This window comes from Crinia signifera, chromosome 2 (genome assembly GCF_055691185.1).
Source record: "Crinia signifera chromosome 2, ASM5569118v1, whole genome shotgun sequence".
Taxonomy (NCBI): Eukaryota; Metazoa; Chordata; class Amphibia; order Anura; family Myobatrachidae; genus Crinia; species Crinia signifera.
The window spans coordinates 103,353,284-103,371,858 of record NC_139218.1 but is presented as its reverse complement, the minus strand read 5'-3'; the positions used below and the strand labels follow the sequence as shown (position 1 = coordinate 103,371,858).

The 18,575-nt window shown below is 42.2% G+C and overlaps 1 protein-coding gene across 1 annotated transcript in view; it reads right to left on the bottom strand.

The window, feature by feature from the left end:
• The window catches only part of LOC146059944 (amine oxidase [flavin-containing] A-like), a 94,642-nt gene that overhangs the window by 25,412 nt on the left and 50,655 nt on the right, over positions 1-18,575 (bottom strand). Inside the window, exons 8-11 of the mRNA XM_083172662.1 lie at positions 10,477-10,636; positions 9,046-9,142; positions 5,805-5,858; positions 15-72 (exon numbers count right to left, since the gene is read on the bottom strand). Of these exons, the coding sequence (XP_083028788.1) occupies positions 15-72; positions 5,805-5,858; positions 9,046-9,142; positions 10,477-10,636 (369 nt within the window). The remainder of the gene's footprint in view (positions 1-14; positions 73-5,804; positions 5,859-9,045; positions 9,143-10,476; positions 10,637-18,575) is intronic.

Below are 18,575 nucleotides of genomic sequence, written 5' to 3'. Positions count from 1 at the left end.
CAGTAACAACTTACATGCAGTGCCTCTTTCGTGCCCATGGCTTTGGCATAGTACTCACATATTCTTCTCTTCCTATATATATATATAAAATAATAAAAAGAAAATTAAAAGGTGCTATATTTACACAATGTTTAGCATTATATTAATGTATTAACTTATTTCATGCTACAATATCTTTATATGCATTACTATGTTTGTTGCAGTTCCTACATTTGGACCACAGCTACTGAGCATGGAACCCGAATCTATAACATATATTTTGGAACTAGGCATCTTACAGTATGTGTTTACTCTGGGCAAAGAGAGCTCGCAAGAAGCAGCCTATGGTGTTAGTTCAATTAGCTATGAGGGGGCAAATTGAATTTGCAATGAAGTGGAAATGTCAGCAATGGGACCGCAACTTGACCCATATCTAGCCCGAGTTCACACTTACTTGTGGGGTAAGCGGCTACTTCAGGACTGGCCAACCTATGGCTCTCCAGCTGGTTTGGAACTACACATGCCAGCATACCCTGCCACAGTATTGCTATTAGGGTATGCTAAAACTGTGGTAGGGCATTGCTGGGATATGTAGCTTCACAACAGCTAGAGAGGCACAGGTTCAGGGTCATAACTACGTGAGTACCAGCGATACCTTGCCCACAGCCTAACCGCACTGTAGGCGCATGCACCGGCACACACCTTGTTCCCTGGGCCCAACTCTCCTGCATTCATCCAGTGACAGCGCATCCCCGCCGCACTGCACTGTGCTCCCCAGCGGGCGGGTTGTCAGTCAGTCACAGCGCAGAGTGCCGAGTCTAGGACACATAGGGGGAGTGCTGCTCTGATATGGACCATTGCTTTCACTGTGCCAGCCTGCGTCCCCCTTTCCCTGTGCCTGCTCTGGTCTACTGACTGTCCTCTCACACTTAGCCTGCTCCTCCTTGCTGCCAGGCTACCTGCTGAAGACTGTCACTGTGTCCATGCTGCCGGCGCTGGGGAAGCTGGAGCGATGCTGCGGTGTCCTCAGTGCAACCCGACGTGGGGATTCCCAGCTTCCCTTACACCTCCACAGAGAGGCGCCCAGGAGTGTGCCTGTGAGGGATGCACTGCACAACACTGAGCTGCCCTACTGCACCCTGGGTGAGGTACTGGGGAGACTGGGGGTCTGGGCCTTGTGTGGTGATGGGGAGAACCCCCAGAAGCAAATAGCTGCATCACTAGTGTGGGAGGCACTGTGGCATAATGCTTCCCTCCATGGGGGTTCTGTGTGGGTAAAATGTGAATGTGGGTCTACAGTGAGTCCGGGTTCTGAGACTATATACACATTATACTCCACTCACTATCTATAGCATATTTTAATGCCCCTACAGGGCAGCATTGCAGAGCATTCTGTGTGACCACGCTCCTTCCCCACATAGCCACGCAACTACATTTTGGCCACGTGGCTATGGCACGCACAGTCTCTGTTTCCATTACCATCAATAGGGATACACACATACTGTATATATTCCCTTTCTGGCACAGGGCCCCAAAATGTCTAATACAAAATTCTTTTACTTACACACAAAGCCATAAACCAAACTACACCAACATACATATCTTCTCTTATCTCAAAATATCATCCAACACAACCTCTACGCTCCTCCCAAGATCTGCGTCTCTCATCCACACTCATTACCCGCTCCCATTCCCGACTGCAGGACTTTCTTCGGGCTGCACCCACTCTGTGGAATGCCCTCCCAAGCACAATAAGACTCTCCTCCAGTCTCCAAACCTATAAGCGTTCCCTGAAGACTCATCTCTTCAGGCAAGCTTATCAAATTCCAGAACCAGTCATAGAACCTTGCGTTCTGGTGGAATCGATGCAATAAAGAATACAGTATCTATCCTTATGTATCAATGCCTATTTCCCTATAGATTGTAAGCTTGCGAGCAGGGCCCTCCTACATTTTGACTGTCTGTAAATACCCTGTTTTGTTGTATCACTGTCTGCTATTGTAAAGCGCAACGGAATATGCTGCGCTATATAAGAAACTGTTAATAAATAAATAAATGTCTAGTTATGCCCCTGCACAGGCTGGCCAGGCCTGGGCTAATTGAATCAACCGCTTTAAGTCCTTCAAAATATTCTCATCGGAAACAAATATGTTCTACAAACAATACTTCACTTTCCCAGTTTTTGTGAAACAAAGAATTGTACTATATGCCACAACCCGCCTTTTAGCCAGAATATTAAAAAAAGGTCGCTTTGCAAAAATTGCCATTGTGCAGAACCACTGCCCATGGGACTTGGCAGTAATAGGGCATACCTGACTTACATCGCCATTCCAGGATTGTATGTGAGTGTCACTTGTTTGCTGCTGCCAACTGCTTCAGCCAAATGAATATAACATTTTTACACTAATTTGAACATTAAGATTCATTGACTGGATCAGGTCCAAGAAATCTCTGCATGAATGGCATAATAGAATGTATGCAGACCATTTATAGCCATGCAACAGGCACTGTCTCTCTTATCTGGGTAATCTTTCCTAAATATACAATAATGTTACTATGAAAATCACCATTTGTAACATCCCTGACCGTAGAAGCATTTTAAAAGAGATCACAAATTTAGAATGTGATATTTTTCTTCATAAAATTTCATAATGTCAAAAAAAAAAGTTTCATTAACCAAAAAATAAGATAAATGATGACTGAATACTGAAATAACTAACCAGTCACAATGGGCCTTATTCTGGTCGGTGCGGCCGGATCCGATTATGCGGCCAGGACCGTGCGTGCGAAACCCCGCCTTCCATACGGATCGCCAACTTACCGTATGCGGTAAGAAGCTGGCCGAACGGACCGCACGTGTATTTTACACGGAATACGCCTCCTCCATCTAAGGGAACCTCCCCCATCATTCGATGGTCGCAGACCATCGAATGCAGGACCGAGTGCTCCACCAGCTCCCGCAACCTCAGACCACACGAACATTTTTCCGTGCAAAAGCAGGGATCTGGGCGGGCAGCTGACATCCGGCGATGTCATATGTCCGCCCCCTACACGTGCGTCACGGCCGCATTACCATACGTACGCCCAGCCTTTGCATGGGAACGCCCATGAAACGCGGGGCGTATGCATATGGTAATGAGCCCAAATAGCCCTTCACGCCCCTCTCCACCCCCTGTCCGGAGTGTCCACATATCATGCGGGATTTGGCCGTACGCCCCGCTCGCACATGCGCAGAGACGCCTCTGCACATGCGCAGACACAAAACATCGGCGGCCCGAACGCACGCGGATATATCCGCACTGACCAGAATAAGGGCCAATGTTATCTTTATATAATATTGGAATATTACTGATTATGTTACAGTGTACAGTTTTAAAAATGCGCTGATGCCGCATTTTCTGATAGTTGCCTGGGCAGCGCAGGTATGTCCAGACTGTTTTTAGCAGCTGCTGTGCTTATATTAGCAGCCAGTCTGTGCAGGTAGGAGTCATCTCTAATCACTACGATTATGGCAAGTGCTGTGGTGCCAACTAAATTACTGTAGATTGCATCACTGGGTGGCCCTTAGCATGCTGAATGGCCTTGCCTTGTGCCCTGTTGCTCGCAGCAAGCCAATGATTGCAGTAGCAGATTTGGCTATTAACAGAATCTGCTGCTGAACCTGAATAAGGCCCTAAGTGCAGTATTCACTAGTGCAGATCTAGTGCTATCCATTTACTGTATTTTTACACTGCCACCACTTATGTACTTAGCACAGCACTTTCAAGAAAATTTGCACATATATTTTTAGTAAAAGTAGCAAAAAAAGTAGCATAACATAACAGATAAATTGGCACTTTTATGCAAAGACTAATCAACATTTCTGTCTATACAAAAGACTGACAATGCAGCATCGGTAGGATCCCAGAATTTCGCCGCAAAATGTCCGGGATTTTAATCCCAGGATTTTGGGATTAGAATGCGCATTCTAATGTTGGGCAACATCTGAGCATCCGTTCAGACGTTGCCTGGCTGTTCCCAATCCCCAGCCTGCGACTCTGGTGTTAGGAGTCATTATTTATGACTCATATCTGTCTTGTCTGTCATGGGTTAATTTCAGTCTGTGTTGGTAATCGACTCTCTGGTGGCTTCCAGTGGTGAGTCTGTGCCATTACAGCCCTATCTCCTGTGAATTAATATATGCACAAGTCTGACCTCGTTAGCCCTGCTGGGCTGGATTGAAAAAATGCCCCAGGATTGACTTCCCTTTTTACGATAATTCCATTTCTTCCGAATAGTTCATGGCAGCAATTTACAATGGGTTTAGATCCTGTTCCCAGCTATAGACAGGTCACTTTATATATTCCGGTTTGCTTTACAAAAGGAGACAGTGATACAACAAACTGGTAGGAATGCCCTGCTCTCAAGCTTACAATCTTGACTCTTCCCACTAGTCTTTTGAGTGTCTCTAGCCATGATCCAAAGAAAAACACAAATAGCAAACAGGGAGGGGGATTATGGGTTGCCATGAAGTATTCCGAAGAAATGGAATTATCATAATTTGTTATTTTCTTCTTATGAAAAGAAAATGGGAGGGTAATACAATACGTTAGGCCAAAGCCTGACCCAGGACATGATTCCCATAGTGGTCGCTTGATACATCCAATGCATAATGCTTAGAAAAGCTATTCATTGAAGGCCAGGTAGGGGCTGCACAGATTTCCTGCGACACCTGTGACACCTGTACCTTTTCTGGCACCTGCCAGAATTAGGAATACATTCTTGGATCTTCTGAAAAGCTTACTCTATCCAAGTAAATAATAATTGCCCTAACAAAAGCTAACATATGAAGATTTTTATCTCTTATTCGTTGGTCAGGAAAGAACGATGGTAAAATAATTTCCTGGTTAATATGAAAGGTAGACACTATTTTATGCAAAAAATGGATTTGTTTAAATAACAACTTTATCTAGAAATATTTTAAGATAAGGCTCCTGTGCCTGTAACTCTCCAATTCTACTAGATAATGTAATTGATGTAAGAAACATGACTTTCCATGTTAGAAATATCAATTTTACTCTATCCAATGGTTCAAATGGAGGTAACAGAAGTCCCACTGAGGAATGAATGACCTGATACAAAGTCTCAGGGGAGTATTCAATGTCAGGGGAACGGCTGTCGAGCAAGCTCGACAGCCGTGCCCCTGTCCCGTTCTCGTTTTGCTCGCCTGGAGCTCGGCAGTCGGGATTCAATGTCCCGGCCGCCGAGCGGCGAGAAGGGGGCGTGGCCACGAGTTGATGACGAAAATAGACGAGCTCCGGCCAGGAGCTCGCCTATTTCCGGCTTTTCTCGGCAGAACGAGCCCGACAGCTTGTGCTGTCGGGCTCGTTCTGCGCAAAACCCCTGTTCAATGCTGTCGGGGAAGACCGCATTGAATAGGGCCCCGCAGCCATCTCCCCCGTCGGGAGATGGCTGCGGGTGCACGACAAAGATTGAATACCCCCCTCAGTCTTTTGATAGCTTGACGGAATCTTTCAATTAACTTGTCTTCCATGTTTCTTTTACGCAACCTGTCCACAGATTTTTTTTGTTTTTCAAAATATTTTTATTTAAGGATTGAGCATTACAGAAATGTAAGCAATAAATTATTTATACAGTATTTTTAGTTTCTAGTTACCTCTAACTCTAGATGTGCAAAAAAAAGAAAAATAAATCACATAACTTCCTCCATATAAGATCAATGTGATTGAATACAATTGTTTTCACTGTTTGTCTGTTTAGATAATTTAACCTACAGCAAGCTGAGGCAAAACTACCATTGGCACATAGTACTAAAGTAATCCTACCTCTCCTCCTTGGTGAGATTTGTAAGAGCAGACGCTCTTCTGGATAAAATGAAACTGAAATAAAGAAAAATAAATGGTATCATAAATAAATTGGCAGCCCTTTTCTAATACAAGTTATGTTCTTTTCCTTATACAAATTTATGCCCCATACACATGGGACAACTGAGCCTTCATGCTGAGTAATACTGCTTAGCATCTGGTTCGCCCAGTGTTCTCTGGTGAGAGAACACTGGCGATGACTAGATTTATATTGCATGCACAACATTAGCATGAGCTGAATAGGACCTGGCAGAAAAGGATGCACAAGTATCTTATGCTAATTAAAATTATATGTGACATGCCTATATTCAATATGTGACCATGGCTTCAACTGCATATGAAATGCTAGGCTAGAGTGTTCCTAGAAAACACTATAACGTACCATTTTATTTTTGTATGCCGCTACAGTTGCAGACGCACACATAATATAGGCATGCTGCACATGAGGGGGGGGGGGGGTTATTCTGATTCACTCGGAAAGGCACATTCACCCTCTAATGGACAAAAACATAGGCACTGCAGGTGGGGCTGCCAAAGAGTTATATTTGGGTGGGGGGGTGTACTTCAAACTGATATCTATATTGCAGTGTAAAAAAAAAAAAAAAACAGCCAGGTTTTACCCTGCACAGAAACAATAAAACACCCAAATCTCTGTGCACATGTTACATCAGCCCCACCTGCAGTGCATATGGATTTGTCCATTAGAGAGTGATTGTGCCTTTCCGAGTGAATCAGAATTACCCCCATGATTTTAATCAGCAGGGTTTGCTAGTGTGTCATATTTGATACAAATAATAAATAAAAAATACCCAGAACTGCTCAGGACCTGGCTGCTCACTCACACGCGCTGCATGGCATATTCAAGCTAGATGTATGAGGACACATCTATAAGTTTATTTTTACCCCTTTAATGTAGAAATCATTGGCCAAATGTAATAGGGTGTGATTTTTGATAATGGTCGATTTTTTATTGTTCAAAAATTGATAAAAAAAAAAAAAAAAAAAAAAAAAAATCGCACGATTGTCACAAATCACACATGTAATACAGTGCGGATATGGTAAAAATTGCAAATTCCAAAGAATACAGGTGATAACAAATGTAGGGATCCCCTTATTTTTACCACCAGCATCAGGCTCCACCAGTCAGTAAGGTAATGTCACAGCAGGGGGTCACTTATATAAATGCGTGCAGCCGTGCCATTTGCCCCCAACTAGTCAGTTCTGATCTGGGTCCTGGGGGGAGTGGGGATCCTCCCAAAAAAGAGGTCTCCCCCTCCAGGACACCCAAAGGCCAGGGCTGAAGCCTGGGGCTATCTTCGGCACCCCTGGGCAGTAGGTGCTGGGTTGATAGTCTGTAAAGAGGTAAATGTAGATCTAATATTGGGCAAGGCAAATTAATTGAAGGAAACCACAAAGGTGACCCCTATTAACTTCTTGGTTTCCTTCAGTTACGCTTGCGGTCGGGCTGAAGTGCCGGTTCCCACCATAGGAGCAAATTTTATTTTCGTTCTTTGGGACGTGGCCAGCAAATCTCAGGCAGAACTACTCTGGAGCTCGCAGGTGATTAGCCCTGTATACATGCTTAGATTTGCTTTAGATTTGATGTTAGATTCGATTTTCTATTAGATCTGGCATTGGATCTTCCCATTAGATTTGGCATTAGATCTGTACTTTTGCATTCGATTCGATTTGGATTTCACAATGTAGGCACAATGTACTCATTCTATTTACTGGATCGAATTGAGATTTCCTTGGCTGCATAGAAGATTTTTGTGTTCGATTTGGTGAAAACGGGAGCGCGCATCGAATCGAAAGCAGATCAAAAGTGACACAAAAACCATTCGATTTCGATTAGGATTCGATTTGATTTTGCTTCTATAAGCAAAATCGAATCGAAAACAGGCAAAAATCTAAGCGTGTGTACAGGGCTATTGGCTGAGGGGATTCCTACTGTCAGAAGTCAGTGGAATCCCAGCATTGATGTGAGGAGAAGCATGTATAACACACAAGATCTGAAGATGCTGCTAACAACCAGTATGCTGGGAGTTGCAGACCTTACGCTAGATCTTATGTGAAAGTACATACTGTACATAAGATCTATTGTGTGTCTGGGAAGATGCCGGGTAAATCGTTAGACGACTCAAATCTGATGCTAGTCGACCTGATGTATGGCCAGCTTTAGTCAAATAATTAGTTTTGCACATGAAGGAGATGCAATTCTAAAGGTGCCCACACACTAGAACGATTTTTTGGCCAATTGGCAGATTTCCGATAAATCGGCCGATATATCATCCGATATTTACCGATAATCGGTCGAAAATCGGCCCATTTCGGTCCGATGCGCACTCTTGTGGATCTTTTGCTAAATCTTCTGATTTAACAAAAGATCCATAGGAACGCACACGGGATCTTAAGAAAAATCTTTGGTAAAGATGTGCGCTTGCCTGAAATCTTTGGTCCAGGACAGACAAAAGATTTGAAGGCTAATTTATGCGCACATCTTATGATCGCAGATCTTTCTAGTGTGTGGGCACCACTCTCCTGTTGGAGAAAGTGCGCTATATAAATAAAACTTAATTACATATAAATAATGAGAGTGGCCAGATGCTTAATAGTCAACACTACTCCTTAAAACATTTCCACTAAATGGCATGACAATAAAATGTGCAAAAAATTAACCACCTCATCAACATTTCTGCCACACCCATTTTTACACCACTTTGAGAATTTTATGCAGTTTATTCCATTCTCAGTCATAATGATGCAGACTGAAGCACGTAAAACTTTATATATCTCAAAGTTGACAGTGTTATATAGATAGGGAACGATCAAGCTAATTTCTCATACACTCTACAATTTTTAATTTATCAAAATATGACATACAAAAATCTAAATTGTATACTAAAAATCCCTATCAAAATTATACACTACAGTGTTTTCATGTTGCGTATCATTTTAATCAGCAGGGTCTGCTAGTGCGCCTCATTTCTATAGTGATGCAAATTAGATGCATTTTTGTCAAAAAAGTTGCCCCATGCTAACAGAGTTGCACGGGGTCTGCCAGCTCACTTACAGCAGTCATCTCCTGCTCGTGGAACTGAGGCTAGATGTGTGAGGACTCATCTGTACATGATTGTTTATCGAAGACCAACAACAATAAATCTGCAAACTCAACCAAGTTATAGTATTTGCATTTTCTTACCCCATGATTGCTGGGCATGAACCATCGGGCTTGGTATCATCTAATGTAATCTCAACTGGGGTATTTTCATCATCAATAAACATTGCTCCACTGTAATCTTTTGGAAAAGACAAAAAAATATAAAATGTTTTACGAACAAAAAAGGAAAAACATTTGCAGTTGGAAGGCAGAATGAAATGATTATAATAACTTTTTCATTTTCATTTTCAATCATACAAAACCAAATCATCTGTATTCGTAGATTTATCTTTTTCTATTACTGCATCCTGCTAACTTGCAACACTGGAAATTAAATATTTTGTTACAGGAAAATGAATTTTACATTGTGGAAAGCCATATTTTACAAATTATCATGAATCCTAACATATGTAAAATAACTAACACGTCTCTTAGCAGTAACAGTTGTTTTGTATAACAGATGTGTTGAAGCAGCAAACCCACACAGAATTTTTTGCTCTTTAAATAGCTTGATATCTGTTCAGCATGCAACGTGAGAGTAATTTGTCTTTCTACATATCATCATCCCCTTTGCAAAATGTCTCTAGAGTTTAACACTTATGGCTACAAGGCACAATCACTGCTACATGAATGCTGTGTGATAGTAGAGGGATTAGGGGTGTGTGAAAGGCTTATGGGTGGGGGAAGTTACACTGCACATTAAGATCAGAAGGGCATTCCAAAGCCGGTCTATTCACTATACAATATGCCAGTGGCGTGACTAGAAATTTTGCGCCCCTCTTCCCAAACATTTTTGTTGTGTGTGTCCCCCCCCCCCCCCTTTCCTTTTATTATATTTATTTTACCTAAATGCTCATTGCCAGGGGATTCATGCTCATTGCCAGGAGTGACATGCTCATTACCAGGGATTACATGCTCATTGCCAAGGGTTTCATGCTTATTGCCAGGGGCTACATGCTGGTACCCAGAGAGATACATGCCCATTTCCAGGGAGTTACATGCTCCAATGACAATATTAAAACTGTAGAGAATTTCAAATTCTTAATAGCTGACTGCGATAGGTGGAGGGCTGGCTTCCTGTAGGAAGCTACTCCCTGCCTTGCAGCCCAATTCTGCTTCTATGGGCTGCAGTCAGTGTAGAACATAGAAGCCAAGTGTTTTTGTATGACTTCGCTTGTGCTGGTCCTCACATTCGCTGGTCCTCGCATTTGCATGTGCTGGTTATACAGGTGCAGCAGCAGGGGCTCTCCTCCGGTGGACCAGGCAGTGGCAGTAGGGACCCCCTACTGATTACAGGGAGGAGTCACCACTGCCTGCCTCAGTCATTTAGGTTTAAACACTTTCCTCATTTTGTTAGTTTGCAGCTTGAAGTTTGATATGAAAAGTACAAAAAAAAAAAAAAAACTGAACGGAATCTGAAAATATAACACAACCATATAGCTGAACACTCATATGTATGATTGAATTATTTACCCAGTTTTCTCCAAAAAGCTTCCTTGTAGTACATCATGCACTTTATAACAGATCCCATTGGTATTCTCTGTATTAACTGATTTCTAACTGGCGGCAGCTCTGGATTAAAATGGATCTTTAACGTTAGACATGGTGGTATAGCACTGATAACATACTTGCCCTGAAAAAAAAATTATATCATAATTACTGTATACACATTACAATACTTGCGATAATTCTAAATGTAAACATTCTAGACACAATAACTTTGTGAAGACTTAATGAAAAAAATTATTTTTCACATTAATCACCTCTCCATGCATGTTTCATGAATGTACTATATATCAAAATCCAATTAACATAAGAATAAATGTATTAAAATTAATTAGTAAACAAATATTGAAATCTGACACCAATTCACTCCAATTCTCTCTATACTAAATTTGGGACTTTCTTTTAAATGTCAAAAATATGCTAATAGCTTGATTGTCTCTTGACTAAAACAAATGATTGCAAAACAAGATGTGTACAACAGGAGAACTTGTAAAATAAAAGTAAATGTCTTTGTTTTCAACCAAACTAGCCAGATTTCCAAACAATACAGATGTGTCCACGTACATCTAGCCTCCTTTCCCATTAACCCCTTCCTGACAGAGCCAGTTTTTGCGTTCCTGACAGAGCCCTTTTTTTCAAATCTGACATGTCTCACTTAAGTGGGGATAACTTTTTTTTGCTTTTACTTATCCCAGTGATTTTGAGATTGTTTTTTCGTGACACATTGTACTTCAAATTAGTGGTAAATTTGGGTCGATACAGTCTGTGTTTTTTTGTGAAAAATACCAAAATATCGTGAAAAAATGGAAAATTTAGCGATTTGCAAAATGTTAAATTTTCTGCTTGTGAGACAAATAATCTTACCACTCAAAATAGTGAATAACTAACATAGACCATATGTCTACTTTATGTTGACATCATTATTTCAACTTCCTTTTAATTTTTTGGGACACTAGGAGGCTTACAATATGAATAGCAAATTCTCAAATTTTCAAGAAAATTTCAAACACTGATTTTTTTAGGGACCAGTTCAGTTCTGATGTGACTTTGAGGGACTTGTATGTGAGACACCCCCATAAATGATGCCATTTCAAAAACTGCACCCCTCACAGTATTCAAAACAGCATTTTGGAAGTTTGTTAACCCTTTAGGTGTTTCACAGGAATTAAAACAAAGTGTAGGTGAAATTTCAAAATTTCTTTTTTTTTGCAGATTTGCAATTTTAATACATTTTTCTAAGGAACACAGTACATTTTACTAGAGAAATGTGACTAAAAATTGATTCCCCCAATTCTTTTGTTTTCATAAATATCCTATATGTGGCCCTAGTGTGCACGGTGACCAAACCACAGGCTTCATAATAGAAGGAGCACCTACTTGATTTTGGAGCCTCCTTTTTATGAGATTATTTTTTAGGCACCATGTAGGTTTCAAGGCACCATAAGATGCTAAAAGTTAGGAACCCCCCCACAAGTGACCCCATTTTGCAAACTACACCCCTCAGGGAATTCATCTAGGGGTATAGTGTACATTTCAAACCCCCAGGGGTTTCACCAATTTTGATACAAGTGGGCAGTGAAAATGAAAAATTACATTTTTTTTACACAAAAATGCAGTTCTGGCTCAAAATTTTTCATTTTCAGAAGGTATGAAGGAGAAAAAGCACCCCAAAATCTGTGCCCCAATTTCTCCCGAGTACGGCAATGCCTCACATGTGACCAAAAAATACCAGTTGGGTGCATGGCAGGACTCAGAAGGGAAGGAGTGATTTTTGGATTTTGCAGCACAGATTCTGGTGGGATGAATGGTGGGTGCTATGTTGCACCAATACAGTGGAACCCCCCCACAAGTCACCCCATTTTGCAAAGTACACCCCTCAGGGAATTCATCTAGGGGTATAGTGTACATTTCAAACCCCCAGGGGTTTCACCAATTTTGATACAAGTGGGCAGTGAAAATGAAAAATTACATTTTTTTACACAAAAATGCAGTTATGGCTCAAAATTTTTCATTTTCAGAAGGTATGAAGGAGAAAAAGCACCCCAAAATCTGTGCCCCAATTTCTCCAGAGTACGGCAATGCCTCACATGTGACCAAAAAATACCAGTTGGGTGCATGGCAGGACTCAGAACGGAAGGAGTGATTTTTGGATTTTGCGGCTCAGATTCTGGTGGAATTTTAGTGGGTGCTATGTCGCATTAGCAAGACCCCCCAAGCACCAATACAGTGGAACCCCCCCACAAGTCACCCCATTTTGAAAACTACACCCCTCAGGGAATTCATCTAGGGGTATAGTGTACATTTCAAACCCCCAGGGGTTTCACCAATTTTGATACAAGTGGGCAGTGAAAATGAAAAATTACATTTTTTACACAAAAATGCAGTTCTGGCTCGAAATTTTTCATTTTCAGAAGGTATGAAGGAGAAAAAGCACCCCAAAATCTGTGCCCCAATTTCTCCCGAGTACGGCAATGCCTCACATGTGACCAAAAAATACCAGTTGGGTGCATGGCAGGACTCAGAACGGAAGGAGTGATTTTTGGATTTTGCAGCTCAGATTCTGGTGGAATTTTGGTGGGTGCTATGTCGCATTAGCAAGACCCCCCAAGCACCAATACAGTGGAACCCCCCCACAAGTCACCCCATTTTGAAAACTACACCCCTCAGGGAATTCATCTAGGTGTATAGTGTACATTTCAAACCCCCAGGGGTTTCACCAATTTTGATACAAGTGGGCAGTGAAAATGAAAAATTACATTTTTTTACACAAAAATGCAGTTCTGGCTCAAAATTTTTCATTTTCAGAAGGTATGAAGGAGAAAAAGCACCCCAAAATCTGTGCCCCAATTTCTCCCGAGTACGGCAATGCCTCACATGTGACCAAAAAATACCAGTTGGGTGCATGGCAGGACTCAGAACGGAAGGAGTGATTTTTGGATTTTGCAGCACAGATTTTGGTGGAATGAATGGTGGGTGCTATGTTGCACCAATACAGTGGAACCCCCCCACAAGTCACCCCATTTTGCAAAGTACACCCCTCAGGGAATTCATCTAGGGGTATAGTGTACATTTCAAACCCCCAGGGGTTTCACCAATTTTGATACAAGTGGGCAGTGAAAATGAAAAATTACATTTTTTTACACAAAAATGCAGTTCTGGCTCAAAATTTTTCATTTTCAGAAGGTATGAAGGAGACAAAGCACCCCAAAATCTGTGCCCCAATTTCTCCCGAGTACGGCAATGCCTCACATGTGACCAAAAAATACCAGTTGGGTGCATGGCAGGACTCAGAAGGGAAGGAGTGATTTTTGGATTTTGCAGCTCAGATTCTGGTGGAATTTTGGTGGGTGCTATGTTGCATTAGCAAGACCCCCCAAGCACCAATACAGTGGAACCCCCCCACAAGTGACCCCATTTTGCAAACTACACCCCTCAGGGAATTCATCTAGGGGTATAGTGTACATTTCAAACCCCCAGGGGTTTCACCAATTTTGATACAAGTGGGCAGTGAACATGAAAAATTACATTTTTTACACAAAAATGCAGTTCTGGCTCAAAATTTTTCATTTTCAGAAGGTATGAAGGAGAAAAAGCACCCCAAAATCTGTGCCCCAATTTCTCCCGAGTACGGCAATGCCTCACATGTGACCAAAAAATACCAGTTGGGTGCATGGCAGGACTCAAAAGGGAAGGAGTGATTTTTGGATTTTGCAGCTCAGATTCTGGTGGAATTTTGGTGGGTGCTATGTCGCATTAGCAAGACCCCCCAAGCACCAATACAGTGGAACCCCCCCACAAGTGACCCCATTTTGCAAACTACACCCCTCAGGGAATTCATCTAGGGGTATAGTGTACATTTAAAACCCCCAGGGGTTTCACCAATTTTGATACAAGTGGGCAGTGAAAAAGAAAAATTACATTTTTTACACAAAAATGCAGTTCTGGCTCAAAATTTTTCATTTTCAGAAGGTATGAAGGAGAAAAAGCACCCCAAAATCTGTGCCCCAATTTCTCCCGAGTACGGCAATGCCTCACATGTGACCAAAAAATACCAGTTGGGTGCATGGCAGGACTCAGAAGGGAAGGAGTGATTTTTGGATTTTGCAGCACAGATTCTGGTGGAATGAATGGTGGGTGCTATGTTGCACCAATACAGTGGAACCCCCCCACAAGTCACCCCATTTTGCAAACTACACCCCTCAGGGAATTCATCTAGGGGTATAGTGTACATTTCAAACCCCCAGGGGTTTCACCAATTTTGATACAAGTGGGCAGTGAAAATGAAAAATTACATTTTTTTACACAAAAATGCAGTTCTGGCTCAAAATTTTTCATTTTCAGAAGGAATGAAGGAGACAAAGCACCCCAAAATCTGTGCCCCAATTTCTCCCGAGTACGGCAATGCCTCATGTGTGACCAAAAAGTGGCAGGACTCAGAAGGGAAGGAGTGATATTTGGATTTTGCAGCACAAATTCTGGTGGAATGATGGTGGGTGCTATGTCGCATTAGCAAGACCCCCAAAGCACCAATACAGTGGAACCCCCCCACAAGTGACCCCATTTTGCAAACTACACCCCTCAGGGAATTCATCTAGGGGTATAGTGTACATTTCAAACCCCCAGGGGTTTCACCAATTTTGATAAAACTGGGCAGTGAACATGAAAAATTACATTTTTTTACACAAAAATGCAGTTCTGGCTCAAAATTTTTCATTTTCACAAGGAATGAAGGAGACAAAGCACCCCAAAATCTGTGCCCCAATTTCTCCCGAGTACGGCAATGCCTCACATGTGACCAAAAAATACCAGTTGGGTGCATGGCAGGACTCAGAAGGGAAGGAGTGATTTTTGGATTTTGCGGCTCAGATTCTGGTGGAATGAATGGTGGGTGCTATGTGGCATTAGCAAGACCCCCGAAGCACGGTGAAATTATGAACCTAATATTCCATAGATGTGTGGTATATTTTAAAACACTCCTTTATACATAGGCCGGGTTTGTCGGGGCAAGTGTCACACTGGAAAATAGTTTGCTTTCTTATTCCCTTTTTATAGCAAACTTTGCACCTTTTTTGTGTCCTGCCCTTTTTTCCAGTGGAGGGGATTTCATCAGGAAAATGCTGCCCTGGTACAATACGGGGGCCAGTACTAGAAGTACTGGGGCCCTCTGCCTGCTGGTTCCCAAATATTAGGCCCTTTATGACTTCCTCTTGAAAGTGCATAAATGTCCCCCTCTGGCCGGTAGAACGGAACAGCACGTAAGCGTTATACAGTGCCATCTGGATGATATACACGGCCACCTTCTTGTACCAGATTTTTGTTTTCCGCAGGGCACTGTACGGCTTCAGTACCTGATCTGAAAGATCCACTCCGCCCATGTACCTATTGTAATCCAGGATACAATTAGGTTTTGAGGTGTGGGTACTGGTACCTCGTACAGGGACGGAGGTGGTACTGTCTCCGTGAATTGTTGTCAGTATAAGGACATCCCTCTTGTCCTTATATTTGACCAACAACATATTTTCGTTGCATATTCCCCTGCTTTCACCCCTTCTCATTACTTGGGCAATGTGCGTTTTTGGGAGGCCTCTTTGGTTCTTGCGCACAGTACCGCAAGCTGCTGTACCTCTTGAACCAAGGGCCTTAAACAGGGGGATGCTAGTGTAAAAGTTATCCACATAGAGGTGATAACCTTTATCCAGGAAGGGGTGCACTAAATCCCAGACAATTTTTCCACTAACACCTACGAGGGAGGGGGGGCATTCTGGCGGTTCAATTCTAGAATCCTTCCCTTCATAAACCCTAAACCTGTGGGTGTACCCTGAGGTGCTTTCACACAGTTTATACATTTTTATGCCATACCTTGCCCTCTTACTGGGAAGGTACTGGCGGAATTTAACCCTTCCTTTAAAATGTATAAGGGACTCGTCGATACAAATAAATTTTTCAGGGATGTACACCTCTTCAAATTTGGCACTGAAATGATCAATGACCGGCCTGACTTTGAATAGCCGGTCAAAGGTGGGATCATCTCTGGGTGGGCACTGTGCATTATCGGTGTAATGTATAAATTTAAGAATTGTCTCAAATCGAGTCCGGGTCATGGCCATACGGTAAAATGGAGTACTGTACAGAACATCTGTACTCCAATATTGCCTAATTTCTGGCTTTTTTACTATGCCCATATGAAACACCAGACCCCAAAACGTCATCATCTCTACTGCATCTACAGGGGTCCACCTAGCAAATGATGACGTGGGGTTTTGAGCAATAAACTGCTGGGCATATAAATTAGTTTGGTCCACCATTAAATTTACAAAATCATCAGAGAAAAATAATTTGAAAAAGTCAATTTCTCTGAGACCTGTGGAATCAAATTGGATTCCTGGCATGGCCAAAAACTCAGGAACCTGGGGCTCAAAATTGTCTGGTGGTGGGGTCCATACGAGATCAATTGTTGGGGGGGGGGGGTCTCAGCTGCTCTACGGGGGCGTCTTTGAGGGGTCCCTCATCAGAGGAGGAGGAAGAGGAGCTTAAGGCGAATCCTTCAAATTCCCCGCTTGCATCACTGGCTGTGTCAGAGTCAGAAGCAAGCAGGGCATATGCCTCCTCCGCTGAATACATTCTTCTGGATGACTGTGATGACATTTGGGAGGACATTTGGGATGCCATTTTTATTTTTGTGTTACTGGTAGTGAAATGTTTCAACACGTGTATAGTGTAGGGGGGGGTACAAACTTTATTTCAACCCGGGGGATATGTAGTGTGTATGTAGTGCAGAAAAAAAAAAAAATACTTTATACCAATAAAAAAAAAAAAAAAAATGAAGGGGTTAAAAATAAAAAATTGAAGGGGTTAAAAAAAAAAAAAAAAAAAAAGGTCCTGCGCCAAAAATTGAGCACAGATGTTGGTCAGTAACGTCTGTCACTGAACAGCGCTCAAAGGCAACAGGAATTTGATCAAAAAAAAAAAAAAAATAGATCAACCCTGTGCCGAAAAAGCTGATCAGTGATGTACGTCACTGATCAGCGCACAGTGGCCACAGGACACCCACAAAATCACAGTGTGTGTAAAAAAAAAATTAAAAAAAGACCCCACAGCACTCACAAAAAAAAAAAAAAGGTGATCAGTGATGCGACACTGATTACCAGTGAGGTGCAGCAGGTGCACAACCTTTGGTGCAACTGACAGGTATATATAAAAAAAAAAAAAACCTCTGCACCCCCAAAAAAGTTGCTGATCACCTCAGATATAGTGATCAGCACAAAAGGCGGGGGCAGCAGACACAAAATTTAGCACTCTCTGTCACTCTCTATCACTCTCTCTCACTATCTCTCACTATCTCTCACTCTAGGACACTAAAAAACCTGCACCCCCAAAAAGGGGGGGTAGCAGACACAAAATATACACTCTCTATCACTCTCTGTCACTCTCTGTCACTATCTCTCTCTATCTCTCTCTATCTCTCTCTATCTCTCACTATCTCTCACTATCTCTCACTATCTCTCACTATCTATCACTATCTATCACTATCTATCACTATCTATCACTCTATGACACTACAGCAGCAGCACTGACAGGTATATCTATATATAAAAAAAAACCTGCGCCCCCAAAAAGTTGCTGATCAGTTAATTTATACTGATCAGCACAAAAGGAGGGGGCAGCAGTCAGTTATATAAAAAATATATAGCACAATCTGTCACTATCTCTCTCTATCTCTCTCTCTCTATCTCTCTCTATCTCTCTATAACTATCACACTGCAGCAGCACAAAATATAGCACTCTGTCACTAGGCCTCTCTATCTATCTCTCTCTCTCTATCTCTCTCTATCTCTATCTCTCTCTCTCTATCTATAACTATATCACACTGCAGCAGCACAAAATATAGCACTCTCTGACACTATCTCTCTCTCTATCTCTCTCTATCTCTCTCTCTCTCTCTATCTCTCTATCTAGCTATTACACTGCAGCAGCACAATTTCACAGCACAGGAAGGCACAAGTAGCAACAGGATCCAGGAAGCATCCAGCACACTACTAGGCACAGATCAAGCAGTGATCAAGCAG